This window comes from Anguilla anguilla, chromosome 5, assembly GCF_013347855.1.
Source record: "Anguilla anguilla isolate fAngAng1 chromosome 5, fAngAng1.pri, whole genome shotgun sequence".
Taxonomy (NCBI): Eukaryota; Metazoa; Chordata; class Actinopteri; order Anguilliformes; family Anguillidae; genus Anguilla; species Anguilla anguilla.
This window is the reverse complement of record NC_049205.1, coordinates 56,152,930-56,171,462: the sequence shown is the minus strand read 5'-3', so window position 1 is coordinate 56,171,462 and position 18,533 is coordinate 56,152,930. Positions and strand designations below refer to the sequence as shown.

The following is an 18,533-nucleotide window of genomic DNA, read 5'->3' as shown; positions in this document are numbered from 1 at the left end:
TCCTGTTACACAGTAAAGTAGCGGCAGGTTTGGGGTTCTGCTGTTGTAACTGAAGTGTGCCCCCCCCCACCCACACCCCCCCCCCCCCCCCCCCCCCCCCCCCCCCCCCCCCCCCCCCCCCCCCCCTTTCCTGTGCAGCGATCGTGGTGCTGTTCGTGGCCCTGCGGCGGCAGAAGAAGGAGCCGCTCATCGTGTTCGAGGAGGAGGACATCCGGGAGAACATCATCACCTACGACGACGAGGGCGGGGGCGAGGAGGACACGGAGGCCTTCGACATCGCCACGCTGCAGAACCCCGACGGCGCCAGCGGCTTCCTGCCGCGGAAGGACATCAAGCCGGAGCTGCAGTACGCGCACCACCCCGGGGGGGTGCGGCCGGCCGCCAGCAGCGTGGACGTGGACGACTTCATCAAGACGCGCGTGGTGGACGCCGACAGCGACCCCACGGCGCCGCCCTACGACTCCATCCAGATCTACGGCTACGAGGGGCGGGGCTCCATCGCCGGCTCGCTCAGCTCCCTGGAGACGGTAACCACGGACTCGGACCTGGACTACGACTACCTCCAAAGCTGGGGCCCGCGCTTCAAGAAGCTGGCCGACCTCTACGGCACCAAAGACTCCGCCGACGACAACTCCTAACACCCGGGAGATTTCCGTTCAAACGCCCCCCCCCATACCCCCCAACCCCCCCCCCCCCCCCCCCCCCCCCAACCCCCCCCCGTCCCACCATCGCCCCTGCCCTTCCCACCACACCCTCCCGCCTCTACCCTGTCCCCTATACCGACATTTAGTGTGTGAAGTTTACTATAAGAGTTTCATTCCACATAAAGAAGACCATCTATTTATAGTAAACTTTTCTGCTTGTTTGTTTTAAAGTATACTTAGAGTGTGATCAGTCTCAGTCTAGGGGTTGAATCTGGACCAAGTGGAAATAAGGAGGAAGGCGGAAGCTGAAGCGAAGACACCTCAATGGGATTTACCGGCGTGTCAATCAAACGTACCGTTGACGTGGCGACGAAAGAGATAAAAGAACATTCGGCATTTTGCTTTTGCCTGCCGGACGGCTAGTACAGCTTTGACTTTACAGCAGTTTGCCAGGACAGGGACTTACATCCAGAAGAGACATGAACCTGGAGCTACTGATACTGTGAAAATGCTCACCATGAAAAAAAAACAACAAAAACGAGACAAAAAAAGCCGTTGCCTTATTAAAAAAAAAAAAGATTTAAAAAACACAAAAAAATTCACAAAATAACATCAAACTGAGATTGAACGCTTCTAGAGCACGTCCATCTTGCAGATTTTTTTGTCCTGACTAGGGTTTTTTTCTAGATTTAAAAATGACAGAGACTTTTCTGTGTTTTTTCAGACTCAAAGAAATTCCAACTTCCGCCAAATGAAGTATCAATCACAAAAAAATAAACAAGCTGTGAGCTAAAAATGGCCTTAAATAATGGACACTCTTAAGACACAGTGCATTTTTTTTGTAACTTGAAAAATATATATCGTAAAGCTAAAATCCATTTAACGTATGTACAGTACGATGTGCAAATATGTCTCTTGAGGATCAAAACTTGCGCCGTCTTATTCTTTACACTTTTTTTTAGTATTATATGATTACTATTATTATTATTATTGTTATTTTTGGTTCTCCTTTCTTATTTTCTTTATTGGCAAATTGTATTCTCCTTTCCGTAAATACCAATCTGTCCTGTCGCGGTGAAAGATGCCTAATTTCTAATGTCAATTTATGGTATCTATTTGTACAATTTTAAAGGTTCTTATTTTAGTATACATGCAGATATCAGTATTTCAACATGTAAGAAAATGTTACCACATCGCTCATATTTTATGAACATTGTACTGTCGCTTTACTACGTGCTTCGGTCTGAGAAGCGGAGATCTTTGAAATAAATGCTCTTTTTATAAAAAGACCGATGGCGGTGGTAAATCTGTAATGGCGCAATACGGTTAGAGTGGCCCTGCTCGCTCCCCGCTGCTGTATAGCGCCTTGAGAGCCGCGTGCGTGTGTTCGTGCAGGGCCTGGCGCGGCGCGGCATTAGCCCCAGCGGTTAGTCTTTCCATGACTCGTTTCCTGCGAGAAAGCCATCGAGTTTCTCCGCGGATTTGCTCGCAGCTTGAGGTCACCGCGCACTTTAAAAGGGAGAGGAAAGAAACGGGGGGGGGGGGGGGGGGGGGGGACAGTGCTGGAATCTGACAGGGCTGGACGGAGGCAAACGCAGAGAAATAACTCTCCACCGCTGTGTCTAAAAAAAAACAAAACAATGAAAGCCTGTTTTGTCTTTTGTAAAGACAGTACGTTCTAATATACATCAAGCATGTCAAGATTTAGGACAATGGCACCGATTGGTTAGGCCTGGGCAATGCTGCTTTTATTTTATTGTTTCTAAATTGTCTCCCTCCTAGTGTCTCCTGCTGATGTCAAAAATAAGACAACGGGAGACTAATCTGAAAAGGAACAAGCGGCGTTCTGGGGCTGGGATGTTTACAGATCTTGAGTTATCTCTGCCGAAAGAAATGATTTGCTCCTCGAGCCGTCGGACCTGCGGCAATCTTTTATTTTCACACCACACCTGCTAATCGCTGCTCTGTCTTTACCTTCCAGAAAAAGAGTCTGATTATCTTTTTTTTTTTTTTAAATAAGGCTTTGAGTTCACAGACTGTCTCTGCTGTGGCTTAGTGTGCCGCCTACAGTCGGAATCAATGGGGACTTGGGACTGACAGATCAGCGGTATGTGGGCGTAGTGGGGGAAAGAGAGAGAGAGAGGAGGAGAGAGGGAGAGAGAGAGAGGGAGAGAGAGAGGGGGAGAGAGAGAGAGAGAGTGCCATATAATACCCACTACTTGGCAATGGGGACATAAAAAAAGATGGATCGTTCTTTTATAACCAGGTACTGTTCATATTTGACTGGATCAGGCCAAGACTGGATCAGGTCCAGCAGCACTGCCAATAAACTAGAAGCAGATTATATGAATCTAATGAATAAATAAATGTGGAATGCTTTTCTCCTGGATTGGAATTTTTGATAAATTGGGTCTTTCCTGTTATTATTCTAAAATTATCCTAATTCCAAAGAATGGAAAGTCGGAATATCCATGCATAAGTAGTCACAGGCCTGGATTCAGCGTATGTATGATGACGACGACGATGAATACTTGCTAACTTACTGGTAGCCTCTTGGCCACATGCTGGATAACTGCAAATGAATCACAATGCTTATTCTCTGTGACCTGCTGCTATTAAAGTCAAGGAGCTGGTAGCTCACTGGCATTTCAACATGAAAATGCTTTCTTTACAATGTGTTTGTATCCCCCGAGGCTCATTTTGCAGAGCTCAGGGAATCTCCTCTGTTTTACAAGGAACAACGGACCAAGCCACCCACTATAAACCGGTTTGCCCTGGGAGTCCACTGGCCTGATGATGTTGAAGGTCAATTTATTTGAACTTTGAGTGCATAAACTTGTTCACAGCCCACCGAGTACGTAGGTGTGTAAATCAGCATAATAAATGCCTCCATTGAAACAATATAGCTCTCCATGCATTGTAGCATTTTGCCATTATAATGTGAAAGCTGCTTGAAATTGTATGAGATCCCTCAGTAACACAGTAATATGTTGTCCTCATTCCAGTATAACAACATGGCTTAATAGCACCTTATTATATCAAAACCACTGAGAACCAAATACGGATTTGTAGTTTGTGTAATTACACTTAATGGTTACTCTAACTCCATGCTCGACTTTTTGTCTTAATCCAAGTGAGACCCATATACTTACCTCGGCCACAAATGAGCCTGAACTTTTTTTTTTTCTGTGTAATTGTACACCTCGCGGAGCGATGTAAAACTGCACGGCAGTTTTAGCAGCATTACCCCGTAATTGCAGCTTGCGCAGTTGGTTCCACTCCAGGCTTCCTCCCTGTCATCGTGTCACGGGGCGGTCCCACCGCGGTTGGCCTACATTCTACGCCAGCCCTCGGTGGCCTGGCCTGCTGTGCATTAGGGCTGTTCCCCCGTTTTTATTCACAGAGCTGTGCTGGAGAAGGATTACTGGGCCCCCAAAAGGTCCCCCCCCGTGCGCCCCAGGGCCTCTGTCATGCTTGTGGACTCTGTCCACTCTCAGCAGGGCAGGCCCATGGACTGCGGGCTGTCTCTCTCCTCCATCATCAGTAAAGAGAGCTGTCAGAGTCCGCTGCTGGAGAGCCTGAATCGATATCTTTGAGCTGACAGCCCCCAGTGGCAGACACAAGCCAGGGGAGACGGTGCTGAGAGAACCGTGCAGATGGAGGGCGAGAGATCGAGGGGAGGACCAGGGAGAGCAGCCATGGTGGGACAGCCCAGTGGCAAGGTTTTATGGTGGTTTGCGGTTCCTGATTATTTACCTGTGTGTGCGTGTGTGTGTGTGTCTAGGGGAGGGTTGAGTATATGTGTGGCTTTGTTTATGAGTTTTTTGCTGGGTACTAGTACATTTGAACATCTGGACAATGCTGGGTGTGCCATAGATGCATTTAAATTTATAATTTCTGAAGTGGGCATTGGTAGTTCCCTAAAAACAGGAATGGTGACACATTCAGATTTAAAAGAATACTGTAAGCACTATATCGACAAGCTGCTTAATCTAATACATGTGAAAAAATGTGTGTGTGTGTACAATCGCACATAATCTCCACACTCAATCAGAACTGCTGGAAGAGAGGGGTGTGCCTCTGTCCCAGTGAGAGGACATCCAACCGCATGAGGGCGGATCCACCGTGTGACCTCACAACGCTGACATCACAATGCATATGCAAATGAAGCATGGGAAATTAGCAGCAAGTATGCGAAAGCCTTGGTTATTCTTCACTCTGCGTCGAGTTTCTTATTCAGGGAGAGGGATTCAGAACAGAGGGATGCGGTGGTCCGTGTGGGAGTCACTGGGGTTCCAGAAACAACTTTCCACATCGACGGCCGCGGCGCTTGCCGGCAGCACCCCGCTTAGGCCCGCTGCCGGATCGCAGGACAGGAGAACATTTATCTCGCCATCTTGCTGCGCGCTGGCATGAGATTTGCACTGTAAATTATGCAGGGGAAGCACGACAGGGACACGAAACTCAATCAAGTCACAAACGACTCCTGCTAACTGACGCTTGTAATTGGATCATATTCATCACATGCTATCGCCGGAAAACCCTTAGGTTTAAAAAATGGCGATTGTCTGTTGTTGTTTTTTTTTCTTTCTTTCTTTCTTTCACAAGGCATCGTCGCTCTCTGTCGCCACCTCTAGGCCAAGCTGGTCGGCTCACACATGAGAGAAATACAGGCCATTTTTCAGCCAGCACTTATTTATATATTTAAACCAAATACTCAACATCTGACAGCTTATTTCCAATTTTGTATGTTGAAGCTTTAAGGCATATTGCTAATTAACTACTCATGCCAATCAAATTTTTCACTTTTTTTCGGGACATTCTTTCCAAGTCTGAAATAAGCATGACTGGTGGGAACAGGGAGATCAAAACACAGATGAATATTTCTGAAAAGTGTGGAGAGAAGGGTAATTTATATCTCTCCGCACCTCTCCACATGGGTATGGAAAATCAACACTGTTTTTCTAACATGACATTTTGGTGCTACTCATTGTGCTGGAGTGTCTTGAATCAATTGTTCGAATGCAATTAACTTCACAGAATGCCGCACAAATAACCGGCCTCCACAACAATGGTCATCATTTTACCAGTGTCACTGGTAATAGAGTCATATAACTCTAACCACTTCTGTATCGGTTCTTAACAGTATGAATTGTTGTAGATAGAGGCACTTTCAGTCCTTACAATTTTTTCATGACCACATTTCAATGACCACAGAGCTACTGTATTAACACAATATAAATAAATTAGGTGAACGTATTTAAATTTTAAATGTTATTTTAAATTAATAACAGGGTTATATTAAGGTTAGTGTGAAAAGTGACCTTGTTTGATGGCTTTCAAGTTTGATTAAATAGAGAAGCCTTACTTGCATAATGCAGCTCTCAGTGAAACATTAATTTGCTACTGATAGCAAATCTTCAAGGGAATTCAGACATGGGAAATATAATCCATTGTAACATAAAGAATCTCCACATATTACCCCTTCTCCCCTTTTTAGAATATGTATCCTAAAAAGCAAAGGTTTTATACAGTAAATGACTAATTTCTTTTCTGATGTGTATGGTTTTTATGTGACAGCACTTATTTGATGTACATGTTCATCCAAATGTACATCCATTACAGTTGGCTACACAAAATGGCTCATATCTAACCTTTAGAATTTTACTCAGACAATAGGCTTAAGAGGAACCCCAAAGCAGCAGTCCCTTATAAGGGCTTCAGACATTCTGCCCATTTAGCCATTAGAAAATATAACCCCTCCACTCCCCACTCTCATCTCATAAAGGAGAGTTGGGGTTAGTCAGCCATTGCCGTCTTCGAGAGCGCCTGACTAAAATAATGACAAGTAAATAAAAGGCTTCCTTTATCGGTCATGATGGATATTTGTGCTTAATGTCGTCTTGTTTAGCTTTTGTGTGGGGATGGCATTGTACAGGAAATCCTCTTGCTCAACTGGAGAAGTCTGCATAGGAAGATTAATTCTCATGATCCCATGAGTGCAAGGCTAAGCCATCATTTCCCCTTCTCTGTTATCCGCAACAGCAAAGCTCGCAATTTAGATATTCTGCCTGTCCTTATTGAACCGAGCAGGGAGCTTTCTTCATCGCAGTTTGCAAAATTATTGTGGCTTTCAGTTCTGACATTCAGCTAATGATATTTGGTCTATGTTGGGGAGCCATCAAATTTCTGTGTGAGGCTGAAAAATGGAAAGGTCTCCTTTGTTGTAAATACAAGAGGCTGACCTTGGATTTTATTTGCCTGTAAAAAACTGAAATCGACTCTTTTTTAAAATATCTAACTCATACCATAACAATGTTAATTAAGGACATGAACTTGTAATCAGTAGATTTCACGTGTCCTGGATGGGTCAGTACCGTCCAGCTGCCATGTGGCAAAATGAAAAAAATAAAAAATAAAAAGCACACACACACATACACAAGCACACACACACACACACACACACACAATGTCTCGCCTCTCACAATCCACACCCTTGGCTACATTGATGGGTGCAAGTGTAAGCCTTTTCTCACAGGCTGATCAATCCTATTTTTAGAAAACAATGTTAATATACCCTGCTTTCAGTCATTGATCTGAAATATGAATACTTGGAGCATGTCCACTCTGTTCTCTTTCATTAGGAATCACACTAGTCTTTATTTTGTGTTCATGAACCTCAAACATTGAACTAACCATACTGCATAATGCAATTCTGAGCAGAATGTTTGAATGCAACATTGGGTATGAAGCTGGATTTCATTGATATTTAGTTGCAAAACTAAAATAAAAGAGGCAAATGTTAAAAAAGGTACTATTAGATACTATTATATTTTTTCATATTTTTTTTCAACCAGTTGTTGGTCCCCATACTTATATATTTTTTTCAATTCATTTTGAACAATATGTTTTATCCCTGGAAAGTTCTTTGTCAATCCATAAACAGAGAAGCATGAACGTGCTTCTGTCTGACTATTGCTTCTTCTACTCTACAATTCATCAGCTGACCTGTGCAACCATTTGGCCAGAGAACTACAAACTGTACAGTGGGCCCCAAAATGACCTTTTTTTGGCAAGGGGACATCCCTCCCGAAGTAGCACCACAACCAATAGGGCTACAGTCAGCACCGGCGTGGTCAGGATCCGTGACCAAGCTGCAAACCATCACACGAAGGTCTGGATTCGATCAACGTTTGCCCTCAACTTTGATTTACAAACAAACGCAAGCCTAACCACTTTTTTTTTTTCTCTCTCTTTCCAGACGCACTTTGTCGAGTTAACTAGATTTCTGAGCGCTCAAAAACCGAAGAAAATCGCAGCGGCTATAATATAGATGTGCGTCAAAATGAAGGACAAACGTTGATGAAACGAGGGCCTGGGGGTAACAGATGGGAACGTGCCACGGCTTTTTTGGAAACGCCTGCATCAGCAGGAGCGTTGTGGGGGTTCAGGGACTCAAGGCGCGGGGGGACTCAAGGACTCGCAAGGCTTAGGCGGACATTTTGTGCACGACGAAGTCTCGTGTCTCTCTCCACCCCGTTCATCCTCCCGCCGCTGTTGTTGAGACCGCTGGAGGAAAGAGAGGAAAATAGTAAAAAAAAAAAAGAAAAGAAAAAAAGGACTCATCTTGTGATTTATGGCATGTCGGCAGTAAATAGCCGAGAGGTGGCCTCCATAATTCACAGCCGGTCCCTCAGAAAGCTTTGGGGCACCGTTGCTTTTCCTTGTCCGTGTCCCTCACTCTTGAAAACAGGGGTGTAAATCCTTCACTGGCTGCAGTGGTGCAAAACATCCCCTCAAATCCTGTCCACACCTGTGCCAGGCTCTGAAAACAAGGTGGGGGGGGGGGAATGGTGCATTCCATCAGAAAAGAGAGGGATACAACGAGATATTAAAGATGATCCTACCTGTAGTACTGATAGTCTGGATGCACTTCCTGGTGATGTCATTTGGGGGATTGTAGTTTTTATAGTGCTGGGGACCTGTGTAAACCAAGCAACTTCATGGACATGGATGTACTGGTACACTGTATTACCAAATTCTGGAGATGTATGGTAAATGTGGTGCTCAAAGACTAAGGACCAGTTTCACAGACACAGATTAAGCCTAGTCCTAGACTAAATTCAATTTTAAATGGAGATTCACCATACAAAACTCAATTTAGTCCAGGACTAAGTGTAATCTGTGTCTGTGAAACCCGAGCCTGTACGTACAGTCTTTTGGTTTCTAAGTGTAGGATGATTCGGTTTCTGACATGCATAGCAAAATCTTCGGCGTTAGATCAATCTCGGATATATTTTCCCAATTGAACTTGAATAAACACAGCTAGAGTTTAATTAACACTGACCATTTTACTGTGTTGCTAATGCATACTCAATAAGGGGATTTTGCTTCAATCGCATCAGCCCAATATCCAGCTGCATAATTGAACATTGCATGTAAAGAAAGCAATGAAAGTTGCCCTGGACAAGGACACATGTTAATCAAATAAATAATGTTGGAATGTAATGAACCACAATGAAAATTTAATTCAGGGATGGCAAATTTAATTAATATCAAGGAAAATGTAATTATGCCGTTGAAGAGCTAAGGGAACATTTTGTGAAGTGACCTCAAATATACCATTTAAGCCGCATTCTCTTTTGGCCTTAAAATAAAGAATTCAAGCATGCTGCTTTCATTGTGTAAGCAGTCATTTAGATTGGTGAAAAAATGTTGTGGGAGCTGGAGGCCTGCTTTGTTTCAATGGGTTACACTGAATCTAAGCCTCTCTCTCTCTTTCTCTCTCTCTCTCTCAGAAAGCACTGCAACTAAATGAATACATGATTTATAAAACACAAAACATGCAGGCACATATGTGCACATGTCAATCCATCTCACTTTCTTTCTTTCTTTCTTGGAAAACATCGCGACTGAAGGGATATATGAGTCCTGAATTAGTGAATGCTCGTAGGACCAAATGAGGAGGCACAAATGAGGAGGGTTTTCCATCGCGAATCACGACATGGAGGAAAATCACTAAGATGTCAAAGAGACAGAGCTTCAGAAGTGAAACTGGTTTCTGGTTCAGCTGCTGTCCTAGCTGAGAGCTGACTAATTTAAATTAAATTTACCTTTAAAACTGAAATCTCTCAACCACTGTGAAAATAATTCCTGACTTTTAAAATGTATTTAATACCCTCTTCATCGGCAGAAAAGCACTAAAAAACACAATCAAATCCTATTTACACTGCCATTCAACCTGTCTGAAATTCATTCACTGATTGCTCTCCTTCTAATCATCCATTACAATAAATTAATGAGACTTAGTGTGAGGCTCAACAAGCGTTTTATTTTGAGCAATAAAATGAGTCATCGCCCTTTGACTTTTTTGATTACGTTTATCAACTACATTTTGCGATTATCATGAAGCACTAGTATAAGCTGCATCTCGCCAATCAGTAAAACAATAGCATCGGCTGATTTCCCGAGACTTTAACAAAATCACTGATGGAGACGTGTAGTGTGTCAGAGAACTTAATTTCACTTGTAAAAAGGTATAATGAAATACCATTTTTCTGCATTGAAGATGCTTAATTAATAATTGAATGAACATAATTGAATGAATGAAAATGAATTATGGAACACAAGGTTAGTCAAACGGGTAGTTGAATATAAACAATGTCAAGTAGGAAAGGCATCTAAAACAGAATGCTTGATTTCTGAAATCAATTTTCAAGACAAGCACTTAGTTAATGTACTGCATATAATATAAACGGAACCCCTTATTTCTGAAATCAATTTTCAAGACTAGCATGTGGTAAATGTGTAAAAGTGTAGCCATAAGATGAGAGTTAAAACAACTCAGTTCCATTATTTTGGTGCATAAAAACGGAAAGCGGCCTCCCCTCCATGTTTAACAGTAAGAATAACTAATGGATTAGTGCTTGCAGAGCGGAGAGCTCACTGAGGCTGGTGCATGGTCAAACAGCCATTAATGTATTTATATGCTAAACCATTAAGAGCTTTAAACATCAATGGAAGAACTTTAAAATCAATTCTAAAAGACACGGGTAGCCAAAGCAGAGAAGTTTCTTCGTAGCCTATTTGTTTGACGCCACATCAAACTACCAGTAAATGCTAGGACCCGGATTTTTTCATAGTCCTGAAGCTTTCAAAACCCAATGTTTTGTCTGTTTTCCCAAATTTTTCACTATTTATAGCAGTGGACAATTTGAGAAAACACACAAAACATTTAGAATTGTTTTAACAAACAATAGTTTTCTCTCTTGCCCCCAACCAACCAGAAGCAGAACCAAACGACCCCCCGAAGAGCCCCCCCCCCCCCACCTCCCCTCCCCCCCCCCCCGCCACCCCCACCCGGGCAATGCCATGGTTAATTATTCATTGTTCTGTGGGACATCAAGTCACACTCGGCACTGGTGCAGTCACATTTGGTTCTGAACCGCTGGGCACATCACTGCATTAAAAACAGAACCCCCCGGATGGATAGACCGTCCAGGAGCTGCTGTTTTTAAATAAAGTTGTTGTTGCTTGCTTCAAAGCGGTTTCACATTTGCATTTACTTCAAATGTTTTCTTTTTAAAAAAATCAATATTTACATTTTTTTTTATTTCTTTGCCAAATAAGATGGAAAACCTCCTCAATTAATATTTCATTTTTTATTTAAAAGTCTTTGTTTTACAGGTCTCCTGGCAGGTATGTTGATGCTGGTATTGATCTGATTGCAGCGCTACTGATCTGTAGCTCTAGTCGTGGTTTTGTGGTTTCTCAGCCGTGTTAAATGCACCTTCTATAAGTACCTCTGGCTGAAAGTGTTTAAATGCACAATATGACCAAAAGTAACTGAACCCCCCTCGACCTGGGGCCGTTGCAGTGAAGGCAAATCTTAATGACGGGGAAACGCTAATGGGGAAGGCCCTTTCCTATTTAAGCATGACAATCAATTATTTTTTTAAATTATTATTATTATTTTATTTTTTTTTTTTTGATATTGGCCTAAAAAAAGATGAGACGAATGACTTGATAGGGGCATTTTTTTCCCAAATCACTAATGCTCTTCTGGCTGAATGGAAGCAAATCCCTGCAGCGATGCACCAACATCTAGTATAGCATATATGTATGCAGCAATGTACCAGCCTCCACAGAAGAGTGGAGGTTGTTATAGCAGAAACTATTGTGGACCAAATCCATATTAATGCCCATTATCTTGGATGAGATGTTGGTTGTCAGGTGTCCACATACTTTTGGCCATATAGAGTACCTACAATGTAAATTAGGTCTGATGTATTTGAATAGCTGGGGGGGTGTCAGGACATTTGTATTGAGGCTTAGGGCCTGTATTTTCAGAAGATCCCTGTTTTTGCTTCTATTCTTTCCATATGGGCACATACTGTTCCCTTTTTTGTCTCTCGCCAAAGCAAGAGGCACAGAGATCAGTCACTTGATAGATGTTTCTGGGTTCAAGCAGAGAACTGTGGAGCTTTTTGCCAGTTGGTATTCATTCTGTTTAAACAGAGACGGCTCTCCACAGTGAGCTCCGACAATGCACATTCTCTGGGTGCGATATTACTGCTTCAGGTTTTTTTTTTTTTTTTTACAGCTTTTTTATTTATCTTATTACATTTTTCCCCTTTTCATCCCTCATTTGGAATTGCCATCTGAGCCTCGCCAGTCTCTGCTGTGCTGCTCTCACCCTCGCAAGGAGCTTCGGAGCCAAAGAGTGTGCATCCCTCTGATACAGTTGCCTGCGAGCTACAATTTTCCACACTGCAGGATGTCCAGTGGTACAGGAGAGCACATTCTGATTAAAAAACGGACGCGTCCCACAGACAACAGCTGGAGAAACCAGTGGGCACCCAGCACGTCGTGGGGAGGTGGGAACGCTAACGCTAATCCGAGCGCCGCAGCCGACGCCGTCCCATCGCGCCGCTCGCTGAACGCAGACAATCGCCTCTCGCTGTCGTCTGGTGGCGCGGCCCGAGCTCCAGTGTAGCGATGTTTGGGAAAATCACTCGGGAGGCCCATCGCCTCAGGTTGTGAAGGAAGGTTGGGCGCCAGAGCAAAGCGGGGTCCCACCAAAACCATTCCTTTGGAGGCAGCACGGGAGATAACATTACAATAGAGGAACATTTCCAGAGCAAGGCCTCGTTTACCAAAATCACTTCAAGCCATGGCTGATCATAGAAGTAATCTTTTGAAGCAGCTTTCATTCATGAGGTGTTTCCCTACTGCTTCGTAACTAAAGATGGTTTTAGAAATTATTGTAGATTAGGGAGTGCCTCAGAGCACTCGTAGAAAGCTAAGCACGTCTTTAGGGGAAACCTGTTGATGCTGACTAAAAGAGTTTCTGATCGATGGATGTAAAATATCACCACTTACGTACATAATGTTGATAATTAAACATTAAAACAGAGAGCTGTTGACACCATTATTGTTTTATGTCAGAAAACCATCTGTTAAAATAAGTTATTGTTGATGCAATGGGGTGGCGGGTAGGGCCGGGTAGGGCCGGGAAGGCATGAATGTATACATAGGGCTAATTTCATGGTTTAGATAGACTGAAGCAGGAAACTGGAGTGGCAAACTTCGGTGAATATTAATAAAAAATAAAAAAAAACTTTTTAATAAAAGCAAGAAAAAATGAAACAAAATACAAATGGCAAGCGCTGACTGGTGCAGAGGTGTGAGCTTTGGGGAGAAGAGAAGCTAAATAAAGTAAAACACTTTTTTGTTTGGAAGACTTCCAAATCACGACCTAGGTCTTAAATGCAGACGTTCATTTGCAGACAGCAATAGCACCTAGCAGCGTTTGTTTATTTGTTCTGCACCCTTTTCTTGGTGCAAGATTTGCAAAGGCATGAATGTGACCCAGAGTCATGTTTTGTTTAGACTGATGACGTTCTTGTTCAGAATGCTGGCGTCTGCCTTGGGATTATAAAACTAGTGCATTCACATTAAGCCACATTATTGAAGGTCAGTCAAAATTAGACCATGTGGAAACAATGTTGATGTAACACTAATTCTTCTGTTTTGTTTATACAAATATTATATGTTGTCCACATTTAAAAAAAAAATTGGTTTAACAGACAAGTGCAAAAATGAACAAACATCCTCAAGAAAACAGTCTTTACTTCAAAAATCATTCGGTAACAGGAAACGATGCCCCGATCAAGCCATTCATCTCATCTTTTTTCTACGCTGATATCGAAAAATATTTATGTAATTATGTAAATCAATTAATTAGACAAAAATTATAAGAGAATAGACAATAGTAAAGGACCTAAATTTAATTGCAGTGATAAAAATAACAAACAAGGTTACATACAGTAGGGCGTGCAGTAGCAACCTGGGTTAAGCAGACAATCCCCTTGTCTAACTTCATCTATCTCTATTTTATTTCTCTATCTTTCCCTCTTGCTATCTCTTTCTCCCCGCAAATTTTCCTTCTCCCTGTTCATGCAGCACCCCTCGACTCACCCCTCCTAATGGCTGTACCACAGCCCCATAGCGCTTCCACCCTGTGCCTAGTGCTCGGCTTGATTAGTGATTGCTGCTAAGGTTGAGCCATCTTACACACACACACACACACACACACACACACACACACACAATAGATCCACGGACAGTGTTGAGCTTGCAGATAAATTAGCCAACATTAGAGGTCATGTCCGGGCAGAGACATCGAGTCCCCGGGTAACAAAATGTTTGCCAGAGACAAACGTGCATCACTCTGTGCAACCTTATTGACTGCTTGTGTATCCTGTAATAAATGCATATATACATATATTGGATACTCCAGCTTCCCCTGCTAAGTAAACTAAGATATCTGTTGTCCTATAGTATTAAGATAATGGCATGGGAATAATTCCAGTCACAGCTCAGAGCAGAAGGATATTTTGGTCTCTTATCAGTTTCCAGGGAATGATTAATTATCGGGTCTTCCAGCCTGACTGGCTCAGAAGGCTTGACCATGATTGCATCTGATTTGAAATTTCCCTGTAACACACAGGCAATTTACTCAACATACTGCTTGGAAAGCTGCATATGAGAGATTTATTATTTTTTTTGCTTGCCATTTTGAAGATTTTCATATCTACCCCCATGCACTGAGGCAAACTCTCACAGATTAAATGTGACTCCTAGATCATGTTCATTCCGGAATAAGAAATAAGGTTTGTCTATGAAAATAAGCAATATTTGATGGCACTATTTGGCTCATCAGTTTCCATTTAATGTTTTATAATATTCACGCAAAGTTTAGTTTAAAGTAATGGGTTTTTCCCTCAAAATATATATATATTTTTATACATATATATACATTTATATATACAATACAGTTTAAAGGCCTTTACCAGCACCCCCTATTGTTCATTAAGATCCTATAATAACGGGAAATTAAAAATTGTTTGGATTTAAAGTATGTTAAGCATTCTGCATTTATTTATTTACATATATATGCAGGCAGAATGTGATTTTTATAAGATATGACACTGACCCTGGCTTGGCTTTCTTTGAAAAAACACAATAAATCAATCCACACCTTGGAGGAAATGAATGTTTGTGCTCTAATAAATAATTGAATTAAGGCTGCCACAGTTCAGTCCTCAGAAATGAAAGATTCCCACTATCACTAACTTCCCATCAACAGGCTGGGAGTGGCTAGAAAATCACTGCTATATGCTAAAAGAAATCTATTTGAAGAAGCTATGCAAATAAAACCAGATCAGAGGCAGCACTGAATGTCCAACATCAACCCAGTAAGTAAATTATGTCAATTCTACTACTTGTACTATTGCTATAATTAATATTTTTATTGCTCATCATCATTAATAACAACAACAACAACAATAATAATAATAATAATAATAATAATAATAATAATAATAATAATAATAATAATATCAGTTTGGATCTGACTGCTGTCAGAATGCAGTCACACGACCATTTGCTCAATTTTGCGGCGAGCCGGGCCGTCTTGACCTCAATAACGATTCTGGCCGGCTCTCCAGTCTGGGAGCTCAGGTCCGCCCGTGCTCATGCCAGGAAGGGGACCTGCCGCACAGAGATGAATTTAGGCAGGAATAAACAGCGGTGGCGAGCGCCTCGACGGCCGGGCGGCGGAAGGTCGCGCTCGTAGGCAAACCCGACGCACGAGGTGACGGAGACCCGGATTATTAAGGGTTATTTTTGGCACCGGTGAAGTAGGGCTGGTGTGAAAACAATTAGGGCTCCCCCCCCTTCCCCCCTTACCCCTCCTTCTTTAATTAAAATTTGACTTAATGTTATTGTCTCACAGGTCTAATTCACCAGAGCCGTTCCTAATTAAAACATATATCCTTCCAGCTCTCTTAATAAGTAGGTGTTACTTGAGAGGTCGAGGGGAGCTGCGGAGGCTGATGGAGTAGATACAGCCCTTTCTGGTTCCTGACACTCTGATTTAATTAGAGCGGGGCTCCGTGATTGGAAAGCAGCTGCGGCGGAGGGAGGGAGGAACAGAGCCGCCCGCCGCACCCCGGTGCAACGCGTCTCTCCCCGCTCTTCTCCGAGAGCGAGCGCCTCTAATTGCCTCGGAATGCATGTGTGAGGTGTGGTTCTTTCTTTTTTCTTTTCCCAAGGCTAACAATTAAAAATCCTCCAAGATTAAAATAAAAAAAAGTTGTACATCGTGATGTTCGGGTATGTGACCTTTAGCCGGAATTAATACAGATTTGTGGGGTTAGAGTAAAGATGAGCAATAAGGTTAGCGATAGAGTTAGTAAATGTGTGTCAATATGATACCAACGATGCCAACCTGAGGGACAGCATAGAAAATGGCTCGGACCCTAACCTAAAAGTGTTTCATTTTGTGTTTTAATTTAGTACTTCAAGGTGATCTCTCGCAAAGGCAGCCTGTGTCACTATACTTCAGCGTTTAACTAGGATATGAACCCTAACCCAGTCAGAGCACGAATTTCACTTTTTTATCTTATTTATCTTATCTTATTTTTCAGTCCATCAGGATTGGTCAGAGGCTTTTGGCACCACCTTAAGAAAAAAGAAAACATTCCACTCGTGATAACAGCCAGGGAATGCAGAAGACCCAGCTGCATAAACACTGAAGGCTGGAAACCCTTGGCGGAGGAGGCCATCACGGTGGGCGATCGTGCCTCAGATACTTTGCTCTTTGTCTGAAGTGAGTGTTGGTGGAGGAGCTGGCGGCCATGATAAGTGGGTGTGGCCAATGCTCACTGAAGTGCTCTCGTTTATACGGGCATTTTAGCAGACGCTCTTATCCAGGGCGACTTACATTGTATCCAATTATACATCTGGGTATATGCTGGAGCGATGCAGGTTAAGCACCTCGCTCAAGGGGTACAACGGCAGTGTCCTACCGGGGAATCGGACCTGCGACCTTTAGGTTACAAGACCAGCTCCTTAGCCGTTATGCTACACTGCGGCCTATCGGGCGGCACATGGTGAGGAAGCCGCGTTCAGTGTCCAGTTGCGCCACCGGTGCGTGTGCGGTCACTCTGACCAGAAGCACGGTTTAATTCTGTTCTGCTCATGTTCGGCGGTTATTCCAATGCAGGAAAGGCATGGGAAAGGGCTTCTCACTGAGGCACAGCAAGTGCTACCGTGTGACACTGAAAACAAGCAAAGAAGATTCTACAGCTGGAGGTTTCTATCTAGTTTAAAGAGACAGATAAAACTGTGTGGACAAACAGCTTACCCATGGTTCATTTAAAGGCAAGCTGAAACATTTGATCATCATAAAATTGCAGACAGTCCGAGCACACAGACACACCGCATGCTTCCCGAATGGATCAACCGCTGATAATGGTCTCCGCGAAGGCCGAAGAATTCTCCCGCAATTCTGACTGCGAGAAAATGTTTTTCTCTTTCAAACTCTTATTTAATTTCACGGTGCGATTTCCATTTCTGAGGGCCGCAAACTGAATTCTGCTCGTTGTGATTACATCGACGCGCGATCCCTCGCCCGATGTACCTGGCCCTCCGGCTTCTCGTTATGTCGCATACATGCTTGTGCCGCCATTCGCTTGATCGAGATTGTACATCTGCACTTTGCAAGCGAATGCGAGAGGGACAGATGTGCGCAGCCACAATGATGAACATTTTAAACATATTGATCTGACTGCCACGCTTTTCAGGTGCTCTCTACCAATTCACCGGAGACATTAAAAAAAACAACAAAAAAAACAGTTTCCAGCTTAATAAGTAATTCATTTCTGAAAACATCAGAAACCATTAAAATAGAATCCGCTCTCCTGAGCACTGCAGATACAAGCTATATTTACTTCTCAGCGTGGGAGGAATTAAGAATGCATCTGTCAGAATATGGAATAAATATTACCACAGCATAAAAGGTTCCATCTGTTATGTTTGTATTAATTCATCAAAACAACCACTTGGTGTTTAGTTTACATACTTGTGATTCTGTGCTGCTTCAAGATAAATTTTTTTTTTTTTCTGTGTGATACGGGCTTGGATTTTCAGCATTGTTGAGTTCTCAGTCAGGCAGTTGATCGCACCCACGGTGTCTTTTTGAAATGCTTGATTTCCGCCATGCCCTCCTTAAATGAGCAGTCATCTGTGGAGGACCACAAGGTCGCGCTGGTGACGGTCCTGTCCTTGCGCACCGAGGCCTGCATTACCGTGCGACCGCTTAGCCTGATTTCAGGCTTAGCTGTCGAACGTTTCGCACCGAGCAAATCGATTCCAAACGCTGAGGGAGCCGGGATCACACTTGCTTGGCTCTGCTCCAAAATGGCGGTGGGACTCTGAACAGCGGGAACCAGTGGGGGGGTGGGGGGTGGGTGGGTAGGGGTTTGGCTTTTTTGATGTTCCTCCTACACTCGACTGCTTTTCCCATAAATAAGAAATTAGGAC

At 43.1% G+C, this 18,533-nt stretch overlaps 1 protein-coding gene across 2 annotated transcripts in view; it reads left to right on the top strand.

Annotated features, from left to right (window-relative positions):
• The window catches only part of cdh11 (cadherin 11, type 2, OB-cadherin (osteoblast)), a 60,778-nt gene extending 60,094 nt beyond the window's left edge, over positions 1-684 (top strand). For both annotated transcript variants that reach the window (XM_035419993.1, XM_035419994.1), the window contains exon 12: positions 139-684. In XM_035419993.1, the coding sequence (XP_035275884.1) occupies positions 139-638 (500 nt within the window). In that variant the 3' untranslated portion in view covers positions 639-684. The remainder of the gene's footprint in view (positions 1-138) is intronic.
• The last annotated feature ends 17,849 nt before the right edge of the window (positions 685-18,533 follow it).